Source organism: Mercenaria mercenaria, chromosome 2, assembly GCF_021730395.1.
Source record: "Mercenaria mercenaria strain notata chromosome 2, MADL_Memer_1, whole genome shotgun sequence".
Taxonomy (NCBI): Eukaryota; Metazoa; Mollusca; class Bivalvia; order Venerida; family Veneridae; genus Mercenaria; species Mercenaria mercenaria.
In genome coordinates this window covers 23,606,194-23,626,601 of record NC_069362.1, presented here as the reverse complement: position 1 = coordinate 23,626,601, position 20,408 = coordinate 23,606,194, and the positions used below count along the sequence as shown (strand labels likewise).

The 20,408-nt window shown below is 36.0% G+C and overlaps 1 protein-coding gene across 3 annotated transcripts in view; it reads right to left on the bottom strand.

Annotated features, from left to right (window-relative positions):
- Window positions 1–1,638: 1,638 nt before the first annotated feature.
- Window positions 1,639–20,408, bottom strand: part of LOC123563512 (follistatin-related protein 5-like) — a 95,607-nt gene continuing 76,837 nt past the window's right edge. For all 3 annotated transcript variants that reach the window (XM_045356351.2, XM_045356350.2, XM_045356352.2), the window contains exons 8-16: window positions 19,088–19,205; window positions 18,321–18,479; window positions 15,640–15,780; window positions 14,798–15,078; window positions 12,709–12,894; window positions 9,026–9,206; window positions 8,263–8,463; window positions 7,783–7,947; window positions 1,639–6,445 (exon numbers count right to left, since the gene is read on the bottom strand). In XM_045356351.2, the coding sequence (XP_045212286.2) occupies window positions 6,240–6,445; window positions 7,783–7,947; window positions 8,263–8,463; window positions 9,026–9,206; window positions 12,709–12,894; window positions 14,798–15,078; window positions 15,640–15,780; window positions 18,321–18,479; window positions 19,088–19,205 (1,638 nt within the window). In that variant the 3' untranslated portion in view covers window positions 1,639–6,239. The remainder of the gene's footprint in view (window positions 6,446–7,782; window positions 7,948–8,262; window positions 8,464–9,025; window positions 9,207–12,708; window positions 12,895–14,797; window positions 15,079–15,639; window positions 15,781–18,320; window positions 18,480–19,087; window positions 19,206–20,408) is intronic.

Here is a 20,408-nt window from a genome sequence, read left to right as displayed (position 1 = left end):
TGGGTAAATTGCAACAAGAGTAGCAGACTGTCACAAAATACGCCTGTCATCAAACTTGGCCTAATTTGAGGGCCGCAATCCAAGAGTGCCTGGGGTGATTTGGCTGGTTATCGAACTTGGCCGAGATATTATGCCCACAAACATTGTCAGCAAGTTTAGTGAAGATCGGATGAAAACAGTTTGACTTAGAGAGCAGACAAGGCTTAATTTGCAGTTTTTCGAGTAATTCAAGGGCCATAATCCTAGACTGCCTAGGGCAATTTTTCTGGTTATCGAACTTGGCCGAGATATTATGCCCACAAACATCACCAAGTTTGTGGAAAATCGGATGAAAACTGTTCAACTTATGAGAGCGGACAAGGCTAAATTTGCAGATTTTGAGTAATTCAAGGGCCACAACACGAGAGTGCCTGGGGCGATTTTGCTGGTATCGAACTTGGTCAAGATATTATGCCCACAAACATTGTCACCAAGTTTGGTGAAGATCTGATGAAAACTGTTGGACTTAAGAGTGCGGACATGCTTTTGGACGCCGACCACCCGCCCGCCACAGGTGTTCACATAACACGCCCCGCTCTTTCAGAGACGGGCGTATAATAAAAATTACATGTCACAAACCACTCAGTCAAGGTCATTAGTTTATGTATGATGTATTATTTTGAGGTGAGGTGTGTGCAGTGGTGACTGAAAACTAAAGGGCAAGAAACTAAATGAATTTCTTTTTTTGCAGGGAGGGGTGTACTGTAGATTGTCACCACCTGCCTCTATTCCAAGTTTCAAATAAATACCTACAATATTTTTTAAGTTATGCTCAAAATGTGATGGGCAGATTTGACCTTTGATCTACCACCCTCATTTATGCACTCTGCACATCATCTCATCACCACCTACCTACATCCCATGTTAGAAGTCAATACCTTGAATGGTTAATAAGTTATGCTCCGGACAATAAATATGGCGGACATATTTGACCTCCGAGCTCGAATTGTGTCCATGACCTTAAACCTACAGACCGGATTCATGTTCTCTGCACATTATCTTATCACTGTCTACCAACATGCCAAGTCTGAAGTCAATACCTTGAATTGTAAATAAGTTCTGCCCTGGACACAGAATATGATGGACATATTTGACCTTTGAGCTAATTTGTGACCTTGACCTTTGGCCTACAGACACAGTTCATGTGCTTGCATATCATCTCAATGCCACCTACCTACACGCCAAGTTTGAAGTCAATTTCTTCCATGGTTATTTAGTTATGCTCCTGACACAAAATATGATGGACATATTTTACCTTTGAGCTCAATTTGTGACTTTGACCTTTGACTTACAGAGCCACTTCAAATGCTCTCCACATCATCTCATTGCCATCTACCTACATGTCAATTTTAAAGGCAATACCTTTAATGGTTATAAAGTAACACTCGGGCTACAAATTATGATGGACAGATGCATTTGCCATCACATAAGTCGGTTTTTTTCAAATCGGGCCTATAAGAAGATTTAGTTCTATACAACCTGAATTTTCGCATCTACGAGGTAAAAGTAGGACCATGATGAAATTTGAAGAGGTTTAAATGGTTTTTCGTATTCAGGGACAATGCTAAACATTTTATAAACAGGAATAAAACAAGACAGTTTTATTTAGGCCATTTTATTAAAAGCAATGACCAAAGATAACAAAAAAGCTCACAATAAAATGGAATATTGTAATGGAATGAATTGCATGATTATCAATACAAACAAGACACGCAGGAATTCTTACAATCAAAAGTAATTATATTGAACAACTCCCTTTAATATTACAGCACATAATGTAATACCAAACTTCTACATTACTATCTGCCTTTAGTGTATGCACACTTCTTAAATTAAAATAGACATCTTGTACCTTGACAGAAGTGTGACTTCCAGTTCTCTAAACATTTCTAGCCTGCTGTTTCTCATCAAACAACACTGGCTCTACTGACACTCTGGAGAAAAAAAATCTTAAAATTGTCTTTAATCATTATGTAAACTCCATTTCAACCCATGTAAAAAACAAAAGTGAAATTTCCACAGTCTAATTTTCTCATTTGAAATGTTGATGACTTAAGCAAAATGTAATATGCCACATCTTGCAGAAACTTAATGTGAAAAATCTGACAGTTAATGAGATGTTTACAAGAGATTTTCAGCTTCATGGTTGGTGTGCAGAATTAAATGGCATTTCAGACAGATAAACATAAATCCTGCGATTTTATGACTTGAATAATCCGCTTATCTCATTAGTCAGAAGCCAGTCACATGGTGGTCCACAGAGAGTCATATTCACCACATAAAGTGATATTCTTGTAAACAAACTTGTTTTACATGTACATAACATTTGTTGTATTAAAAGTTTTAATTTAACCTGTTTCGCTATAATATAACAGTTTCATGTTCTGCACATTATCTCTTTAGATTGTCTGAGAAAATTCATGTTACACTGACTGCTTGTCACATAAAGTACAGTAGGTTACTCACACAAATAACAATGGTTGAACATATACATGAGAGCTTGTAATGACTACAATGGGTGCCAATTTATTATAAAGCAAATTATTTTTTACCTTTTTAAAGAAAGAACTCTTCTAGCCCATCAACTGCTGCAGTAATTGTGCCAACAGCTAACCAAACAAGCTGACGAATACTTAATAACAGCTTAAACACTAGCATCAACTCTATACAGTCTAAAAGTCTTGCATTTATAAATATCATCTTGATAAAAATCATATTTTGTGATTCAATAAAATATATCTGTCAGATCTTGGTGGGATTAACATTCTTAGAAACTTGAAAGTGTCAATTGCTTGATTTGCTGTAATTCCATTTATTACTGCCAAAACTTTGGCTACCATGTTCAAGAGCTATGGTCCAGCAACATGAAATTTAAGCTCTCAACCTCTGCTCCAACAGACCCTGAATTATGACCTAAATATAAATGAATGCAAGGATTAGTATGTGACATTTCAGAAACATTCAACCTTCAGACATTTACATCAACTTAAACCTATCATGTATCACTGTCAAAAAGCTGTATGAAATCGATAATAAACGACAAAATGTTATACAACCAACAATATCTACTTCACAACATTAATATATGGCTATAAACACTGTAAGGTTAAAACACACAGCAAGCTTGTAACCAATCGGTCAAAAACAATCATTTAGTTTTCCAAAAGACTTATTTTCAAAGAATATTTAAAGCTAATAGGATATAATGGTCATTAATGCACACTCCTCTAGCACTATATTTAATGTACCTTAAAACGTAATAATAAAATAATAAAATTCCATTCATCAATCATAACATATTAAACATATAATGATCATACTTTCAGTCAGGCAACGTATCTGAAATTAAGAAAACAAAACAAAAAATGTTTTTAGGACTTTTTCTTTAAAAAATTATTACAACCTTATATAAAAAGAGTAAATTAGATTGTTATTATAAATGACAACATCACTGTTATACAAGGATCTCATTAGTTAATTACTTAAGTAGAAAAGACATGAATGCAATCATTATGGGGGACTAAGAGGTAAAAAATATAAACAATAGAAAATAAAACAACAGTACAAAACAGGTGTTCTAGCAAGGAATGACACCAACAGGTAGAGTCTGAAAGACGGAACTTAATGTAGATTGTAAAACTTAATACAGATCAAAGTATATATTGCAACAATTCATGTAAAAATGTACACCTTTTTGAACAAGCTGTTTGCAACAGACATTAACATATATACATAAGTACATAAAAATGGAAATAAAAGAAAAACAACATTTTATACAAACGGATGAACTAGAGTATATTTTTATGGTTTTACCATTTTTCTGTTTTTCTTTCTTTAATCTACAAGTAATTAAAATCATATTTACCTATTCAATGATCTGTCACCCAGCAGAAATGCAATTTAATTGACTTTATGTTACATGAATTTTAAATTTTGGATTCATTAAAAAGGTAACAATAAGTTACAAAAAATATGCTGTAGTTGGTGTTATTCTGAAATTATATGCATAATTTCGAAGTATGTTGGTTACACTGGGTTGAATTAATCAAACAGCTTAAAGCTACAATATGTAAACAGGATTTACTGACTAGAACAATCCTGAATTTACACCAACTTTCAGTTTTCAGTATAAATGTAACGATTACAAATAAAAACTACAAGTACACTTCACAATTACCTACAGCAAGCACTTTTGAAAACTGCATTAATTTTAATGTTGTTGTTTTTTTATTAATCTACAACATCTTGCATACCTTAAGAATATTTGTTTCTTAACAAGACAGAAATATCTTTCATCAAGTAAACACCAGATGTGATATTTTCACAAGGGGCTATGCCACTCACAAAAAGGTAATATCTAGTATTCACAAAGGAAGATATTGTGATCTTACATGCAAAATAAACAAATTACATGTCCTTTCAGTGGTTTTAACCAACATTTACCTCTTCTGCAGCTCAACACCAGTGAAAAATATATTTGATATTTTTTCACCGTGAAATTACCAGATATATACAGTTATATTTCAATGATTCACTTAAGCAACATTATTCTTCTCTGTTTTCATGCCCAACAAAAGTCAGTAAAGCTCTTCTCAAATGTACATTGTCTTTGAAAAATCCCCCATCATGCCAGCTGAGTTTCTGCAGGTAACATTTCCAAAAGTATGATTCTTATCTTTAAATATGAAATAATGTGTATATGCTGCATGGAAGATGCAAAAAGGTGCTGTTATTATTTAAGTTTTAGAAGTTACCAAAACCATTGTTTTATTCAACTTTGCCTTACGGAACATATTTTTTTATGGTATAATTCTTAATTCTACATAAATGCAATAGAAACACAAACAACACTTTCAGCAGCATTTAAAAAACTTGGTGGCTGATGAAAAATACACAATGTAAGTTATATCAATACATGTGTAATCTACCAAATATGCATATATGATATCCCATATACAGACTTGCAACAGTCCATTAATAGTGAATACACTAAATGGTTATAATCAATAAGGCATTTTTCAACACAAAATGGTTACACAAGAGAGTACACACTGGTAATTCTACTATATGGGAGGGGACACAAACTATACAAAACATATGAATGAATAAATGTACTATTCCATAGCCAATATGCGAGCCTTTAAATACACGAAAATACACGACTTCAAATACACTACATCTACAGGTGAGAGAATTTACACACACAAACTGGATCATTATGTACCCTTCAATATATGAGATATCAATATACATACCAGGTTCACACTCTATATTCTGGAACTTTTCAACTTTATATATCAAGAGCTTAAAGGCATACTGTAGACAAAAGTTTAAGTTCAATAAGACAAGCTGAATTATTAATGCCCATGCATGTATTAACATTTTGCAGACATCAGTCTTTTATTTTGTCAAATTTTATATGCAGTCTGTGCCTTCCCGGATACCATATATAACAGTTGTACCATTAAAAACTGTGCCTCGTAACAACAAAAGTTATACATATTACAGTAACTTGTTCTTTTTTTACATGCATACAGATTTTAGTGTCTTTTTATTCATCAATTTGTTACTGCAAAAGATATACAGAGGATATCTGTATGCTTCAGTGTAAGATCTAGATATCTTCTACCTGTAATATTTTCAATATGCAAAATCTGTCAGTCAAGTCATGATTAAAATATATTTTATTCCTACATGGAAAATGAACAAATTTCCTTTTTCATTACATGCTCTTTCAATGCTTTTAACTAAATTTCACCCATTTAGTCCTTACCAGTGTACTGTATATTCAATATTTTTCACCATAAAATTACCAGTTAAATGTATAAATTCACTTAAAAATCATATAAATGAATATTGTAAAAACAATGTTGGAACAAAATCCAGTTTCTCACTTCAGAACATTTTGCCCATTTAAGCTTCAGAATATTCACCATCACTGCATGACCATCAACAAGGTGGGATGAAAAACATCAACATAAATCTAATTCTAAATAAGAAAATATATCTAAAAACACTTCAAAGCTGTTTAATTATCTTTAAAAGCCAGTTGCAAAACTATTGCTTTTCAATTACTCACTTATTTTCATTCAAAGTAATATAAAAATGTTTTGCTGTTAGTATATTCTGAGACAGTTGACATCCTTTGTTATCTCCCCTTCCAATGGTCTACTACAATGGTGTAATCTCCCCTGTTGGTCCTATGACATAAGGTGTGTGTATGCAACCACAGCTGGATTCTCCAGGTTTTTGAATTCACACTGTGTATTGTGGTGTCTCCCACTCAGTATTAACATTGATGACATGGCCGTTGTCCCTAGGAAGTCGCTGAACATGTCCCCAGTTACAAGGGGCCGGCCTTTCTGGAACCATGGTAGATACATCCCAGAGTCTGGCTCTCCTATGTCTGAAAACCAAAAATGAAATAAACATCTTGTAATTGTGAAACCAGTAAACAAAGGCAATACAACTGATCTTTTTAAAAGCTCAATTCTTCCTCTTACAAATAATCTTTGCAAAATTTTCTTTAAATTTTTTTTTATTGTGGTTTTGTTTCAAGTATGCACTTCATAAAATAAGCAAATGTATTTCACGACTCCACAAAAAAAGCAGAATTGTCATTATAACTCGAAGGACACCGCAAAATCAAAAAAAAGTTCAATGTATAATTGCTGTCTACTAGCCTACAGGAGCAGAAGACAATGGGAAGACATTTTGGCAAAAATATGGCTTGTACAAGTTATGTTTGTTTTGTTTTTGGTTTAACGCCTTTTTCAACAGTACTTCAGTCATGTAACGGCGGGCGGTTAACCTTACCAGTGTTCCTGGATTCTTTACCAGTACAAACCTGTTCTCCGCAAGTAACTGCCAACTTCTCCACATGAATTATGAGAGGTGGAGGATGAATTATTTCAGACACAATGTCTTTTATCAAATTGTCACGAAGAACATAAGTCCCTCCCAGGGATCGAACTCGCGACCCCGCGATGTGCAGACCAATGCTCTCCCTACTGAGCTAAGCTGGCAGGCTTGTACAAGTTGTGAACAAGACCGATGTTAGAACAAAAGTGTGAAATGTCAACTGAATCCCTTGAATAGTTTTTCCAGTTATGTTCGAGACAAGTATAATAGGATACAATAACGGGACAAAACAAATCAAGAGTGGCAAACTGTCATGAATTACACCCATCAAAGCAAGATTTTTTTTACTTTTAAAATACTCAACTTACTGTGCAGACAAATTCTCAATGTTCTCAATTTCAACTAATTCAAGGGCCGTAATTCAATACTGATTAAGTCTATCTAAAGCTTGGTGAAGATAATATGCCAATAAACATTCTAAGTTTGGTGAACACTGGTTATGAACTGTTCACTCTTTCAAGTGGACACTGTCGGTATCCGCTATTTTAAGTAATTCAAGGGCCAGAACTCCAGAAAGATTTCAAGGATCCTGCTGATTATCAAACTTGCACAAGATATTATGCCCACAAACATTGTGACCAAGTCTGGTGAACTTTGATAAGAACTGCTCAAGTTAGAGAGCAGACACTATCAATTTTTGCAATTCTTAATAATTCAAGGCCCTCAACTCCACTGGAACAATCCCAATGTTTACCAAACCTGGCAAAGTTATTATGCATATTTATTGATCACTAGATAAAAACTGATTTACTTTTAAGGATAAACAGAGTTATGTCAGTTTACATAATTAAAATTCTACATAATGTTATAATCAAAACTCACCCTTTATAGTGTCAACTTTTCCATTTTCCAAACTGACGGCATATATGTGTGGATACTGTGTGGATGCAAGATAAATGTCGTAACCATGGCTATATCTAGCCTTGTGCAAGGTCACCTGACCTACTGATGAGCCAACTGTCACATCAAATTGGTGGATTATCTCCCCTAGAATACATAAATGAAAACTTTACTTTCATCAACTCTACCACAAGCCATTTGTTTCCTTAATTTTGCTGGATTAAATGATGTTATCTTAATCAGTTTGTAACTACTAGTACTAAGATACTGTGACTTTTCACTTTCAGGAAAAGCTTCTAAATCATAACTTGTCCATAACACATCTGTTGTTTTTTCAATGAGATACCATGCTTATTACAAAACTCCATAAGAGCGTGGGTTGTCAGAGTGAAACATCTGAACTTTTTTTCTAAATTTCTGGAGTTAATTGTAAACATTCATAAATGTTTATATCAGACTCACCATTTTCAGTGATATGATGTACCATAATTTTGCCAGTTTCCTTCTCGACAAAGATGACACTGCTGACATCAGGAGATACATACGGCACAGCTGACAATGTGATGTTGTCAATGACCTTATCAGTGATGTAGTCAAGGGTCAGAATATTTGTGGTGGTGCTGTATGAAGTTTTCTTTACACACTGAATAAGGGAATGTCCTCCTGTTGCAAGCAACAAAGAAATATTAAACAATACAGACAGAGCAGAGATGTCTGACATAAAATATAAATCCAGTGTGACATGAAAAATGTTATAAATGCAAATGAAACTGCCTTGCCTAACTGCAAGAATAGATGTAGATGTAGAGCTGTATAAGAGTGCTACATAAATCACCATTCTGCAACCTAATGAAGGAATCAAGTTGCTAAAGGGAAAAACTTCCAAACTGATAAAAATCTTCACGGCATTCTAGTTATTCATTTGAAATGCAAAATTTGTAAAAAAAACTATCTACCTGCTAAGAAGTGAAACAGAATTAATACATTAATATTCATGAAATATCAACTTTTATAGAATAAGTAAGTAATGTCTTTATTTAACGAGGCTAACACATTCGGTTTCCCGATCTTCCATGCGGGCCTCAATATGTAGAATGTAGTAGTATCTGTTAAAGCTGTTAATATTTTGAAGTACATGTCGAGGAAAGTGTTCCTATATGACTATAAACTATCCAACCAAACTTGGCAGCAAAGTAAAAATAATGTAAAAGTGTCACAGACTCACCTAGGGGTACAAAGGCGACTGATTGTGGTACACAATCATACTTGGTGAAGTCTACAGCTCGGGTATATTTCTTCTCTTCCAGACTGACCTTGAACAGACCTTGCTGACCATTGTGTACTGTGTAACCAAACTTGTATGGATGGTGCAACTCACTGTCAGTCGGTAGGAATACATCCTGCACCTGAAAAGTATATTTTCATGGATAAATGATCAAATTTCAACATACAGATCTTCCATCCTTGACAATGTAAAGATCTTTCATACTGAAGCAGTATTCTGTCTTTTATGATGATAACTGATAAACAATTTGTATAAGATTATCTGACATGTATACAATTAGCTCATGAACTTTGCAATCACTATCTCAGACTCTGCTATAATCTTACATCTTATAAATTTTTTTGTCAATTCCACATAACTCAATATGCAGGGTGGGGTGCATCAGATAGTTGAATTAAAACAGCTGATTAAATGATTTTGAATGTTAGGCATACCTATAACTATGCCAATACATACAACAGAAACTTGCATGTTTGGTCTGATCAAATCTGTTTCCTACAGGGTGTGCAAGTATGGCATGTTGTTGTGTCATATCTGATTTTTAAAGCTTGTGCATGTGTGAAATGTGTATAACTAGCATGGTGTTGTGTCCTGTTTCCTATAAGCCATGTATAACTGGCATAAGGTTGTGTCATACCTGATCAAACATGTTTCCTATAGGTCATGTATATATTTCATGGAGTTGTGTCATACCTGATCAAACACGTTTCCTAAAGGTCATGTATATATGGCATGGAGTTGTGTCATACCTGATCAAACATGTTGCCTTTAGGTCATGTATATATGGCATGGTGTTGTGTCATACCTGATCAAACATGTTTCCTATAGGTCATGTATATATGGCATGGAGTTGTGTAATACCTGATCAAACATGTTGCCTTTAGGTCATGTATATATGGCATGGAGTTGTGTCATACCTGATCAAACATGCTGCCTTTAGGTCATGTATTTATGGCATGGAGTTGTGTCCTATAATAGGTCATACATTGTGTATGTATGACATAGTGTTGTGTCATACCTGATCAAACAGGTTTCCTATAGTCTGTGTATGTATGGCATGATGTTCTGTCAAACCTGATCAAACATGTTTCCTATAGGCTGTGTATGTATGGCATAAGACTGTGTCATACCTGATCAAACATATTTCCTATAGGCTGTGTATGTATGGCATAAGGTTGTGTCATTCCTGATCAAACCTGTCTCCTATAGGCTGTGTATGTATGGCATAGTGTTGTGTCATACCTGATCAAACATGTTTCCTATAGGCTGTGTATGTATGGCATACGGTTGTGTCAGACCTGATCAAACATGTTTCCTATAGGCTGTGAATGTACGGCATAAGATTGTGTCATACCTGATCAAACATGTTTCCTATAGGCTGTGTATGTATGGCATCAGGTTGTGTCAGACCTGATCAAACATGTTTCCTATGGACTGTGAATGTATGGCATCAGGTTGTGTCAGACCTGATCAAACATGTTTCCTATGGACTGTGTATGTATGGCATAAGGTTGTGTCAGACCTGATCAAACATGTTTCCTATGGACTGTGTATGTATGGCATAAGGTTGTGTCAGACCTGATCAAACATGTTTCCTAAAGGCTGTGTATGTACGGCATAAGGTTGTGTCATACCTGATCAAACCTGTTTCCTACTGGTTTTGTATGTATGACATAAGGTTGTGTCATACCTGATCAAACATGTTTCCTATGGACTGTGTATGTATGGCATAAGGTTGTGTCAGACCTGATCAAACATGTTTCCTAAAGGCTGTGTATGTATGACATAAGGTTGTGTCATACCTGATCAAACATGTTTCCTATGGACTGTGTATGTATGGCATAAGGTTGTGTCAGACCTGATCAAACATGTTTCCTATGGACTGTGTATGTATGGCATAAGGTTGTGTCAGACCTGATCAAACATGTTTCCTAAAGGCTGTGTATGTATGACATAAGGTTGTGTCATACCTGATCAAACCTGTTTCCTACTGGTTTTGTATGTATGACATAAGGTTGTGTCATACCTGATCAAACATGTTTCCTATGGACTGTGTATGTATGGCATAAGGTTGTGTCAGACCTGATCAAACATGTTTCCTAAAGGCTGTGTATGTACGGCATAAGGTTGTGTCATACCTGATCAAACCTGTTTCCTACTGGTTTTGTATGTATGACATAAGGTTGTGTTATACCTGATTGAACTTGTTTCCTATAGCCTGTGTATGTATGGAATGTTCTTATGTCATACCTGATCAAACTGTTTCATATAGGTTTTGTATGTATGACATATTGTACTGTCTCCAAGGCTGTGTATGTATGGCATGTTGTTGTGTCATACCTGATCAAACTGTTTTCTGTAGGCATTGCATGTATGGAATGATGTGTAAAGTTGTGTATGTATAGCATAGGGTGTCATACTTGATCAAACCTGTTTCCTATAGTCTGTGTATGTATGGCATGGTGTTCTGTCATACCTGATTAAGTCTGTTTCCTATAGGCTGTGAATGTATGGCATAAGGTTTTGTCATACTTGATCAAACATGTTTCCTATAGGCTGTGTATGTATGGCATAAGGCTGTGTCATACCTGATCACACATGTCTCCTATAGGCTGTGTATGTATAGCATGTTGTTGTGTCATACCTGATCAAACATGTTTCCTATAGGCTGGTTATGTATAGCATGTTGTTGTGTCAGACCTGATCAAACATGTTTCCTATAGGCTCTGTATGTATGGCATAAGGTTGTGTCATACCTGATCAAACCCGATTCCTATTGGTTTTGTATGTACGACATAAGGTTGTGTTATACCTGATTTAACTTGTTTCCTATAGCCTGTGTATGTATGGAATGTTGTTATGGCATACCTGATCAAACTGTTTCATACAGGTTTTGTATGTATGACATATTGTAGTGTCTCAAAGGCTGTGTATGTATGGCATGTTGTTGTGTCATACCTGATCAAACTGTTTCCTATAGGCTGTGCATATATGGAACGATGTGTAAAGTTGCGTATGTATAGCATAGGGTGTCATACTTGATCAAACCTGTTTCCTATAGGATGTGTATATATGGAATGGTGTTGTGTAAGGCTGTGTATGTATAGCTTAGGGTCAAACATGTTTCCTTTAGGTCATACATTGTGTATGTATGGAACAGTGTTGTGTAACACCTGATCAAACATGTTTCCTATAGTCTGTGTATGTATGGCATGGTGTTCTGTCATACCTGATTAAGCCTGTTTTCTATAGGCTGTGAATGTATGGCATAAGGTTTTGTCATACCTGATCAAACCTGTTTCCTATAGGCTGTGAATGTATGGCGTAAGGTTGTGTCATTCATGATCGAACCTGTTTCCTATAAGCTGTGTATGTATAGCATGTTGTTGTGTCATAACTGATCAAACTGTTTCCTGTAGGCTGTCTATGTATGGAATGATGTTGTGTAAAGTTGTGTATGTATGGCATAGTGTGTCATACCTGATCAAACCTGTTTCCTATAGGAAGTTTATATATGGAATGGTGTTGTGCAAGGCTGCATATGTATGGCATGGGGTTGTGTCATACCTGTTCAAACCAGTTTCCTATAGGTTGTGTATGTATGGCATGGGGTTGTATCATACCTGATCAAACCTGTTTCCAATAGGTTGTGTATGTATGGAATGGTGTTGTGTCCTCTGACTGGCATTCCTGATGATGATCACAGTCTTAGATCCATTATCATCCTCTCCATTCCAACACAGGACCCAGACCTCATCCAGGTGAGCGATGTAGTGGAGAGATACAGGCATATGGTCTGTGAATATCACCTGTAATACCCAGTGAACATATACACTTTTATGCTTACACAAGTTCAACTAGAAGATGCTTTTGTAGAAAAGCGCAGTCTCCCCAATGCTCAGTTGTAATAGACAAGAAGTCAATAGGGGACAGGAGCGGAAGTCAAAGAGACACTGACGGTTGGCTACAATAGTCATCATCTACTTGGCATGTCCAATCATCCTATGAAGTTTCAACATTCTGGGTCAAGTGGTTCTCAAGTTACTGATCAGAAACAATTTTCCATGTTCAGGCCCCTGTGACCTTGACCTTTGATCCAGTAACCCCAAAAATAATAAGGATCCTCTGTAAGTCCTATCACCCTATGAAGTTTGAAGGTTCTAGGTCAAATGGTTTTCCAGTTATTTACAAGGAGCTGCATTCAATAAGTGCTTGATGCCCCCGGTGGCATCCTTGTCGATACAAAGCAAACTAAGTCCAAAACGAGGTCAAGTTCAAGGTCAAACTGAGGTCAGGTTATGTCTGAAGATGAGGAATGGTCACAGGTTACATCTGCATTAGTATCAACTCATTCTAGTAAGGGGTATTGATGCTAGACGAAACGGTCCCATTTGGTTAACCTCGTACGTATGGACGGACGAACAGGACAATCACTATATGCCTTCCGCATCAGTAGATGCCGGGGGCATAAAAATGAAGTGTGACGAACGGATGGCTCCTGTGACCTTGACCTTTGATTGAGTGACCCCAAAAACATTACGTGTCACCTATTCTGTAAGTCCTATCACCCTATGAAGTTTGAAGATTCTAAATCAAATGGTTCTCAAGTTACTGACTGGAAATAGATTTCCATGTTCTGGCTGCTGTGACCTTGACCTTTGATATAGAGACCCCAAAATCAATAGGATTTATCTACTCTGCATGTCCAATCACCCTATGAAGTTTCAACATTCTGGCTTAGGTGGTTCTATAGTTATTGATCAGAAATGGTTTTCCATGTTCAGACCCTGTGACCTTGACCTTTGATGGTTGGTTTGTTTGTTTTGGGTTTAACGCTATTTTTCAACAGTATTTCAATTATGTAACGGTGGGCAGTTAACCTAACCAGTGTTCCAGGATTCTGTACTTGTATAAACCTGTTCTCCGCAAGTAACTGAAAACTTCCCCACATGAATCAGAGGTGGAGGACGAATGATTTCAGACACAATGTCTTTTATCAAATCATCATGACACAATGTCTTTAATCAAATCGTCACGTTATCTGCACTCTCCCTACTCAGCTAAGTGGGCCGGCTTGATCTTTCATGGAATGACCCCTGAAACAACAGGGGTCGTCTACTCCATAAGCCCTGCCACCCTATGAAGTTTGAAGGTTCTAGGTCAAACGGTTCTCCAGTTATTGGTTGGAAATGAAGTATGACAGAAGGACGGATGGACAGGGCAAAAACAATAATTCTCCTGCAGGAAAAAATGAAGATTGCCCCTTAGACACTATGTCCAATACTAGAACTGATCATGCACCACATTTGATTATCGTGTAGAACTTGTCAGAAACTTGGTGAGAACATATACCTTTTACCGAGTTCTTGGTATTCTATAATAATATCCCAGCAAGCAATATGGTTCAATATCTGCCACTAAAATCAAACTGTTAAAAAGCAAACTTTCTGCCCAAAGTCATTTTATTTTAAAGTCTGGATCTAGTATTCCTGCCAGCCATGGTAAATCATTTAGTATTTCAAAGATCTCAATTCTTTCCTTTTTAACATGAATTTCAAGGCTATCAACATAATCTGCACCAGTCAGGTGTCAGGCACAAAACCTTCATTTAAGGAGAGGTCCTACCCCAGCACCAGTGTGTCTCCTAAAACAATAAAAATTCTTGTTACTTTTTCATTCTACCATTTTCATGCCAATAATACTAATATCTACCTGGTTTGGATTGAACGTATCTTCAACATCTATCACAACCACCCTATTTTCACGAGGCTGGGTCACATACACAAATGTATCTCTCACATTTACAGCCCCGCCCCAAACACATGGGATCCCGGCCTCGCAAAGGGAAGGTGCAGCATCAAGCTCGTCTGGTATAAAAAAGAAGTTGCCAAACTCTGGTAACACGTGGCGCTGGGTGACACATTCTTTTGGTTCATGCAGCGTGTAGCCATTGTCATGGAATATGATAAAACTCTCTTCAGACAGACTCTTATCTATAAATAACAAAAAGAAAATGCAGATTAATAAATATTTGAAGTAACATGTATTTAGAATGGACGTATTATCAACTTTTAACGATTTAAATATCAGTTGAGTGACTTTTCAATACAATAATCTTTTAAATAATCAAAACCTTCATGTGTTTTATTGTCAGATATCTGAGTTCAGATGAACAAATTTCCCAACACTGGAACAATAAACCATGCTATATCAGACTGGTGTTAAATAACAAAGAGGTATTTCATTTTGACAAGCTCATAGAAATGTGCAACGTACAAAACAGTACTGATCTTCATTCATCATATAGTAAAGAACAGGACGCCACAGAATAAACAAAGCTCGATTTCCTTCTTTGTTTAACTAAGAAACCAGTGTATTTGAATGGTTGTTCACACTTTTTGTTTTTGTTTTTCTGTTTAATTAGGGTATGCCACCATCATGTCTTGAAAATTACTTTTACTGGAATTATGACAGTTCGTTTGCAGTCTAGTCCTGTCCAGACTTTATGTATCTCTGTATCCTGTACCCTGTCATGATTAGTAAAGTAAACTTACAGTTGTATTCGGTATCATTTAGACTATGTACGGTGACTGTAGCAGTTGCCTCACTCTCTCCGGCTGTATTCCTAGCGTGACATTTATACACACCAGTATCCTTCACGTAGTCAGGGTCCTGTACTGTCAGTGTGTTGTCAACTAAAACATGACATATACACTGATTTACAGGGAAAGAGGGTCTGACTTTAGGTTTTACCTCAAAAGCATTGTTTCCATTATAATTAAATGTGTAAGTATGTCTTTTATCCTGTTATCTTTTTCGTTTTACTGTACTGGAAATTACACACATTTTACTGTGCTGTAAATTACTCAAACAAAATCAGATTAAAACTACAAGAGCACCGCCTTGCGGGTGCTGACGCTCATCTGATTTTTTTTGTGTAATAAAAATATTGTCCTACCCATGATTTTCTAAGTCTAAAAAGGGCCATCATTCTTGCAAAAAGCAGGACAGAGTTATGTTTCTTGATGTACAGTGTCCACTTATGATGGTGAAAAACTGTTGCAAGTTTTAAAGCAATAGCTTTGATAGTTTATGAGAAAAGTTGACTTAAACATAATACTCAACCAAGAAAATGACGTTCTAAGTCCAAAAGGGGCAATAATTATTGCAAAAAGCAGGATGGAGTTTATGTTGCTTGCTGTACAGGGTCAGCTTATGATGGTGAACAAGTGTTGCAAGTTTCAAAGCAATAGCTTTGATAGTTTAAGAGAAAAAGTTGACCTAAACATAAAACTTAACCAAGAAATCTGATATTTTCTAAGTCCAAAAGGGGCCATAAATCTTGCAAAAAGCAGGATGGAGTTATGTTTCTTCCTGTACAGGGTCAACTTATGATGGTGAACAAGTGTTGCAAGTTGTAAAGCAATAGCTTTGACAGTTTAGGATAAAAGCTGACCTAAACATAAAACTTAACCAAGAAAACTGATTTTCTAAGTCCAAAAGGGGCAATAAATCTTGCAAAAAGCAAGATGGAGTTATGTTTCTTGATGTACAGGGTCTGCTTATGATGGTGAACAAGTATTCTAAGTTTCAAAGCAATAGCTCTGATAGTTTAGGAGAAAAGTTGACCTAAACATAAAACTTAACCAAGAAATCTGATATTTTCTAAGTACAAAAGGGGCCATAAATCTTGCAAAAAGCAAGATGGAGTTATGTTTCTTGCTATACAGGGTCAGCTTATGATGGTGAACAAGTATTCCAAGTTTCAAAGCAATAACTTTGATAGTTTAGGAGAAAAGCTGACCTAAACATAAAACTTAACCAGGCAACTCCGACGCCGATAACCGCTCAAGTGATGACAATAACTCATCATTTTTTTCTCAAAAAATCAGATGAGCTAATAATTATGAAAAGCGTGTATCATAAGAATATTTATTAACAAGAGGGCCATGAAGGCCCTGTATCGCTCACCTGACCTATTGACCTAAAATCATCAAGATTAACATTCTGAACAAGTTTCATTAAGATATGGTCATAAATGTGGCCTCTAAAGTGTTAAATAGCTTTTCCTTTGATTTGACCCAGTGACCTAGTTTTTGACCAGACATGACCCAGATTCGAACTTGGCCCAAAGATCACCAAGATTAACATTCTGACTAAGTTTCGTGAAGATACAGTCATAAATGCTCTAGAGTGTTAACAAGCTTTTCCTTTGATTTGACCTAGTGACTTAGTTTTTGACCCCACCTGACCCAGATTTGAACTGGACTTAAAGATTAAGATATGGTCATAAATGTGGCCTCTATAGTGTTAACTAGCTTTTCCTTAGATGTGACCTGGTGACCTAGTTTTTGACCCTACATGATCCAGATTCAAACTGGACCTTGAGATCATAAAGATTAACATTCTGATTAAGTTTCATGAAGATACAGTCATAAATCTAGCTCTACAGTGTTAACAAGCTTTTCCTTTGATTTGACCTGGTGACCTAGTTTTTGACCCTGGATGACCCAATATCAAACTCGTGGAAGACTTTTTTGAGGGCAACATTCGGACCAAGTTTCATTAAGATTGGGCCAAAATTGTGACCTCTAGAGTGTTAACAAGCTTTTCCTTTGATCTGACCTGGTGACCTGGTTTTTGATCCCAGATGACCAAATATCGAACTCGTCCAAGATTTTATTGAAGGTAACATTCTGACCAAGTTTCATTAAGATTGGGCCAAAAATGTGACCTCTAGAGTGTTAACAAGCTTTTCCTTCGATTTGACCCGGTGACCTAGTTTTTGACCCCAGATGACCCAATATCAAACTCGTCCAAGATTTTATTAAGGGTAACATTCTGACCAAGTTTCATTAAGATTGGGCCAAAATTGTGACCTCTAGAGTGTTAACAAACTTTTCCTTTGATTTGACCTGGTCACCTAGTTTTTGACCCCAGATGACCCAATATCGAACTCGTCCAAGATTGTATTGAGGGTAACATTCCGACCAAGTTTCATTAAGTTTGGGCCAAAATTGTGACCTCTAGAGTGTTAACAGTCAAACTGTTCACGACTGACGCTGCCGGACACAGGGCGATCACTAAAGACTGCAAAGTATGAAACACATTGTTTCTGGCAAATTTAGATGAAAATCATGAAAAAGTGCTGTGTAAATAATATTAATCAGTATGTAATACCAGCATTCAAAATTTCCAACTGTTTCTTTAACATCTACATAATGTATGTACTTACAGCTTTGTATATGGTATTTAGCACCTTGTTTTACAGGTTGGTCCTCAAACATCCAAGTCACTGTTGGTTTAGGGTAGCCTTCTGCGTGGCAGCGTATGTCGAAATTTATACCCTGAACTGTGTCATGCTTCTCAAGGTGGATCAGCACATGTGGTGGCTCTAAAATGATATATCTCAAAATTCTATCACTTGTTTACTGTGAACAAAATGGATCCCATAAAAAATAGAAATAATGGTTATAAAATTGTTTTCCAATTCTTTATTCCACTGATTTTTCAGTCTTACACGCTTTTTTGTTATTCAGCCGTAACATCTTTACAGTGTAACTTGCAAGTTGCCCATTCTTAATGTACTTCACACACAATTTAGACTAAGACGAGATAATCAGTTCTCAATTTCTTTTAAACCCTTCCCCTGCTAAATTTCTATAATGAACTTGTCCATCTTCCAATTTGGACAGTACCATTACCGGTAACTGGTAAAAGGGGTGTTTACCAAAAATATACTGACTGAATGGCGACCAGTACAGATCATGATCAGACTGCACAGATGTGCAGGCTGATCACGATCTACACTGGTTGCAAAGGCAGAATCAATCATGTCCAGCATGATAAGGGTTAAACCATAACTGAAATGCTTTTCTCCATTCAAAAAAGTTGTTTTCACTGACTCCAGCATTAATCTGTAGATCATTAAATAAATATTATCTTGTTTTTACCAAAAATGTAATAGCAGCATTGATAATCTTTTTGAAACTTGATACTTACTTTGCACAGTGAGCTCGTGTACCTGTTTGATGGAGGGTTTCTGTCTGTCATGGCAGCTCAAGTTACCTACATGATGAAATCCAACAGTTTCCAGGTACAGGCTCCCATCTCCTAGCACCTGCAAACACATTATATATATAATAATATAATAGCTATGGTTTTGTTAAATTTCAGTAAGGATTATGTGGATTTTAGTAAGTTTTCTTGGAAGTTTAAATCAGACTTAAACCAAAAATCAAAACATAATTATTTTCTATAATAAAGCTCGAGACAAATTAAATATTTGGATTTTCTTTAGTCTCAACTTCAGACTTAAAATGTTCCTTTACTTATATTTCATGTCAAATGGTACAAGTATTTACATAAAATCTTAAAAGGAAGGCTTTATACAATAAAATGAATTAAATGTTAAGATTGCTCATCAGAGTATAAGGCTAGAAAGAGTGCAACTCTGGAACAGGACAATAATATCTTCCAAGTTTCAGAAGTTCCAGAGGTACATAAATTAATCTGACAAACAGTTCAAACACAATATGCTTCTCAGGTCTTTAAATTTGGTGGAAAAAGCACACACAGACACTTGGAGCAGGCTAAAAGTATTTTGGAAGGTCCCTTTAAAGTGCCCTCATTTGCATAAGATTGGAAAGGACCTATAAATAATGCTACAGACAAAGTCTGCTGAAGATCCATCAATCAGTTCATGAGAAGAAGTCATTTAATGGTATGTCTATTTTTAGTTCCAGTGGTCCCTAATAGGGGCCAAGCTCCCTAATTTCAACAAGTTTGGGAGGGACCTTATAATGATGATACATATCAAATTTGATGAAGATCCATCAATGGTTCATGAGTAGAAGTCATTTAAAAGTATTTCTATTTTCATTGCTAGCAGCCCCTAAATGGAGCCAAGTGTCTCAATCAGAACAAATTTGGGAGAGGACCTTCAAAGTTTAGTGAAGATACATAAAGCTGTTCATGAGAAGAAATTTCTTTAAACATATTTCTTTTTTAACACTAGTGGCCTCGGTGCCCCCATTTGAATAAATTTTGGAGCAGAACTTACAATGATGCTACAGACCAAGTTTGTTTATGACGATCCATCAAGCAGTACATTAGAAGAAGTTCTTTGAAGGTTTCTATTTTTTAACCCCAGCAGCTTGTTTAAGCATCCATCTGAACAAAATTAGGACGGGACCTTACAATGATGCTACAGACCAAGGTTGATGAAGGTACATAAAGTGGTTCATTAGAGGTAGTCATTAAAAGATATTTCTATTTTTAGATATTTCTATTTTTAAATCAAGCAACCCCTAAAGGGGGTCAA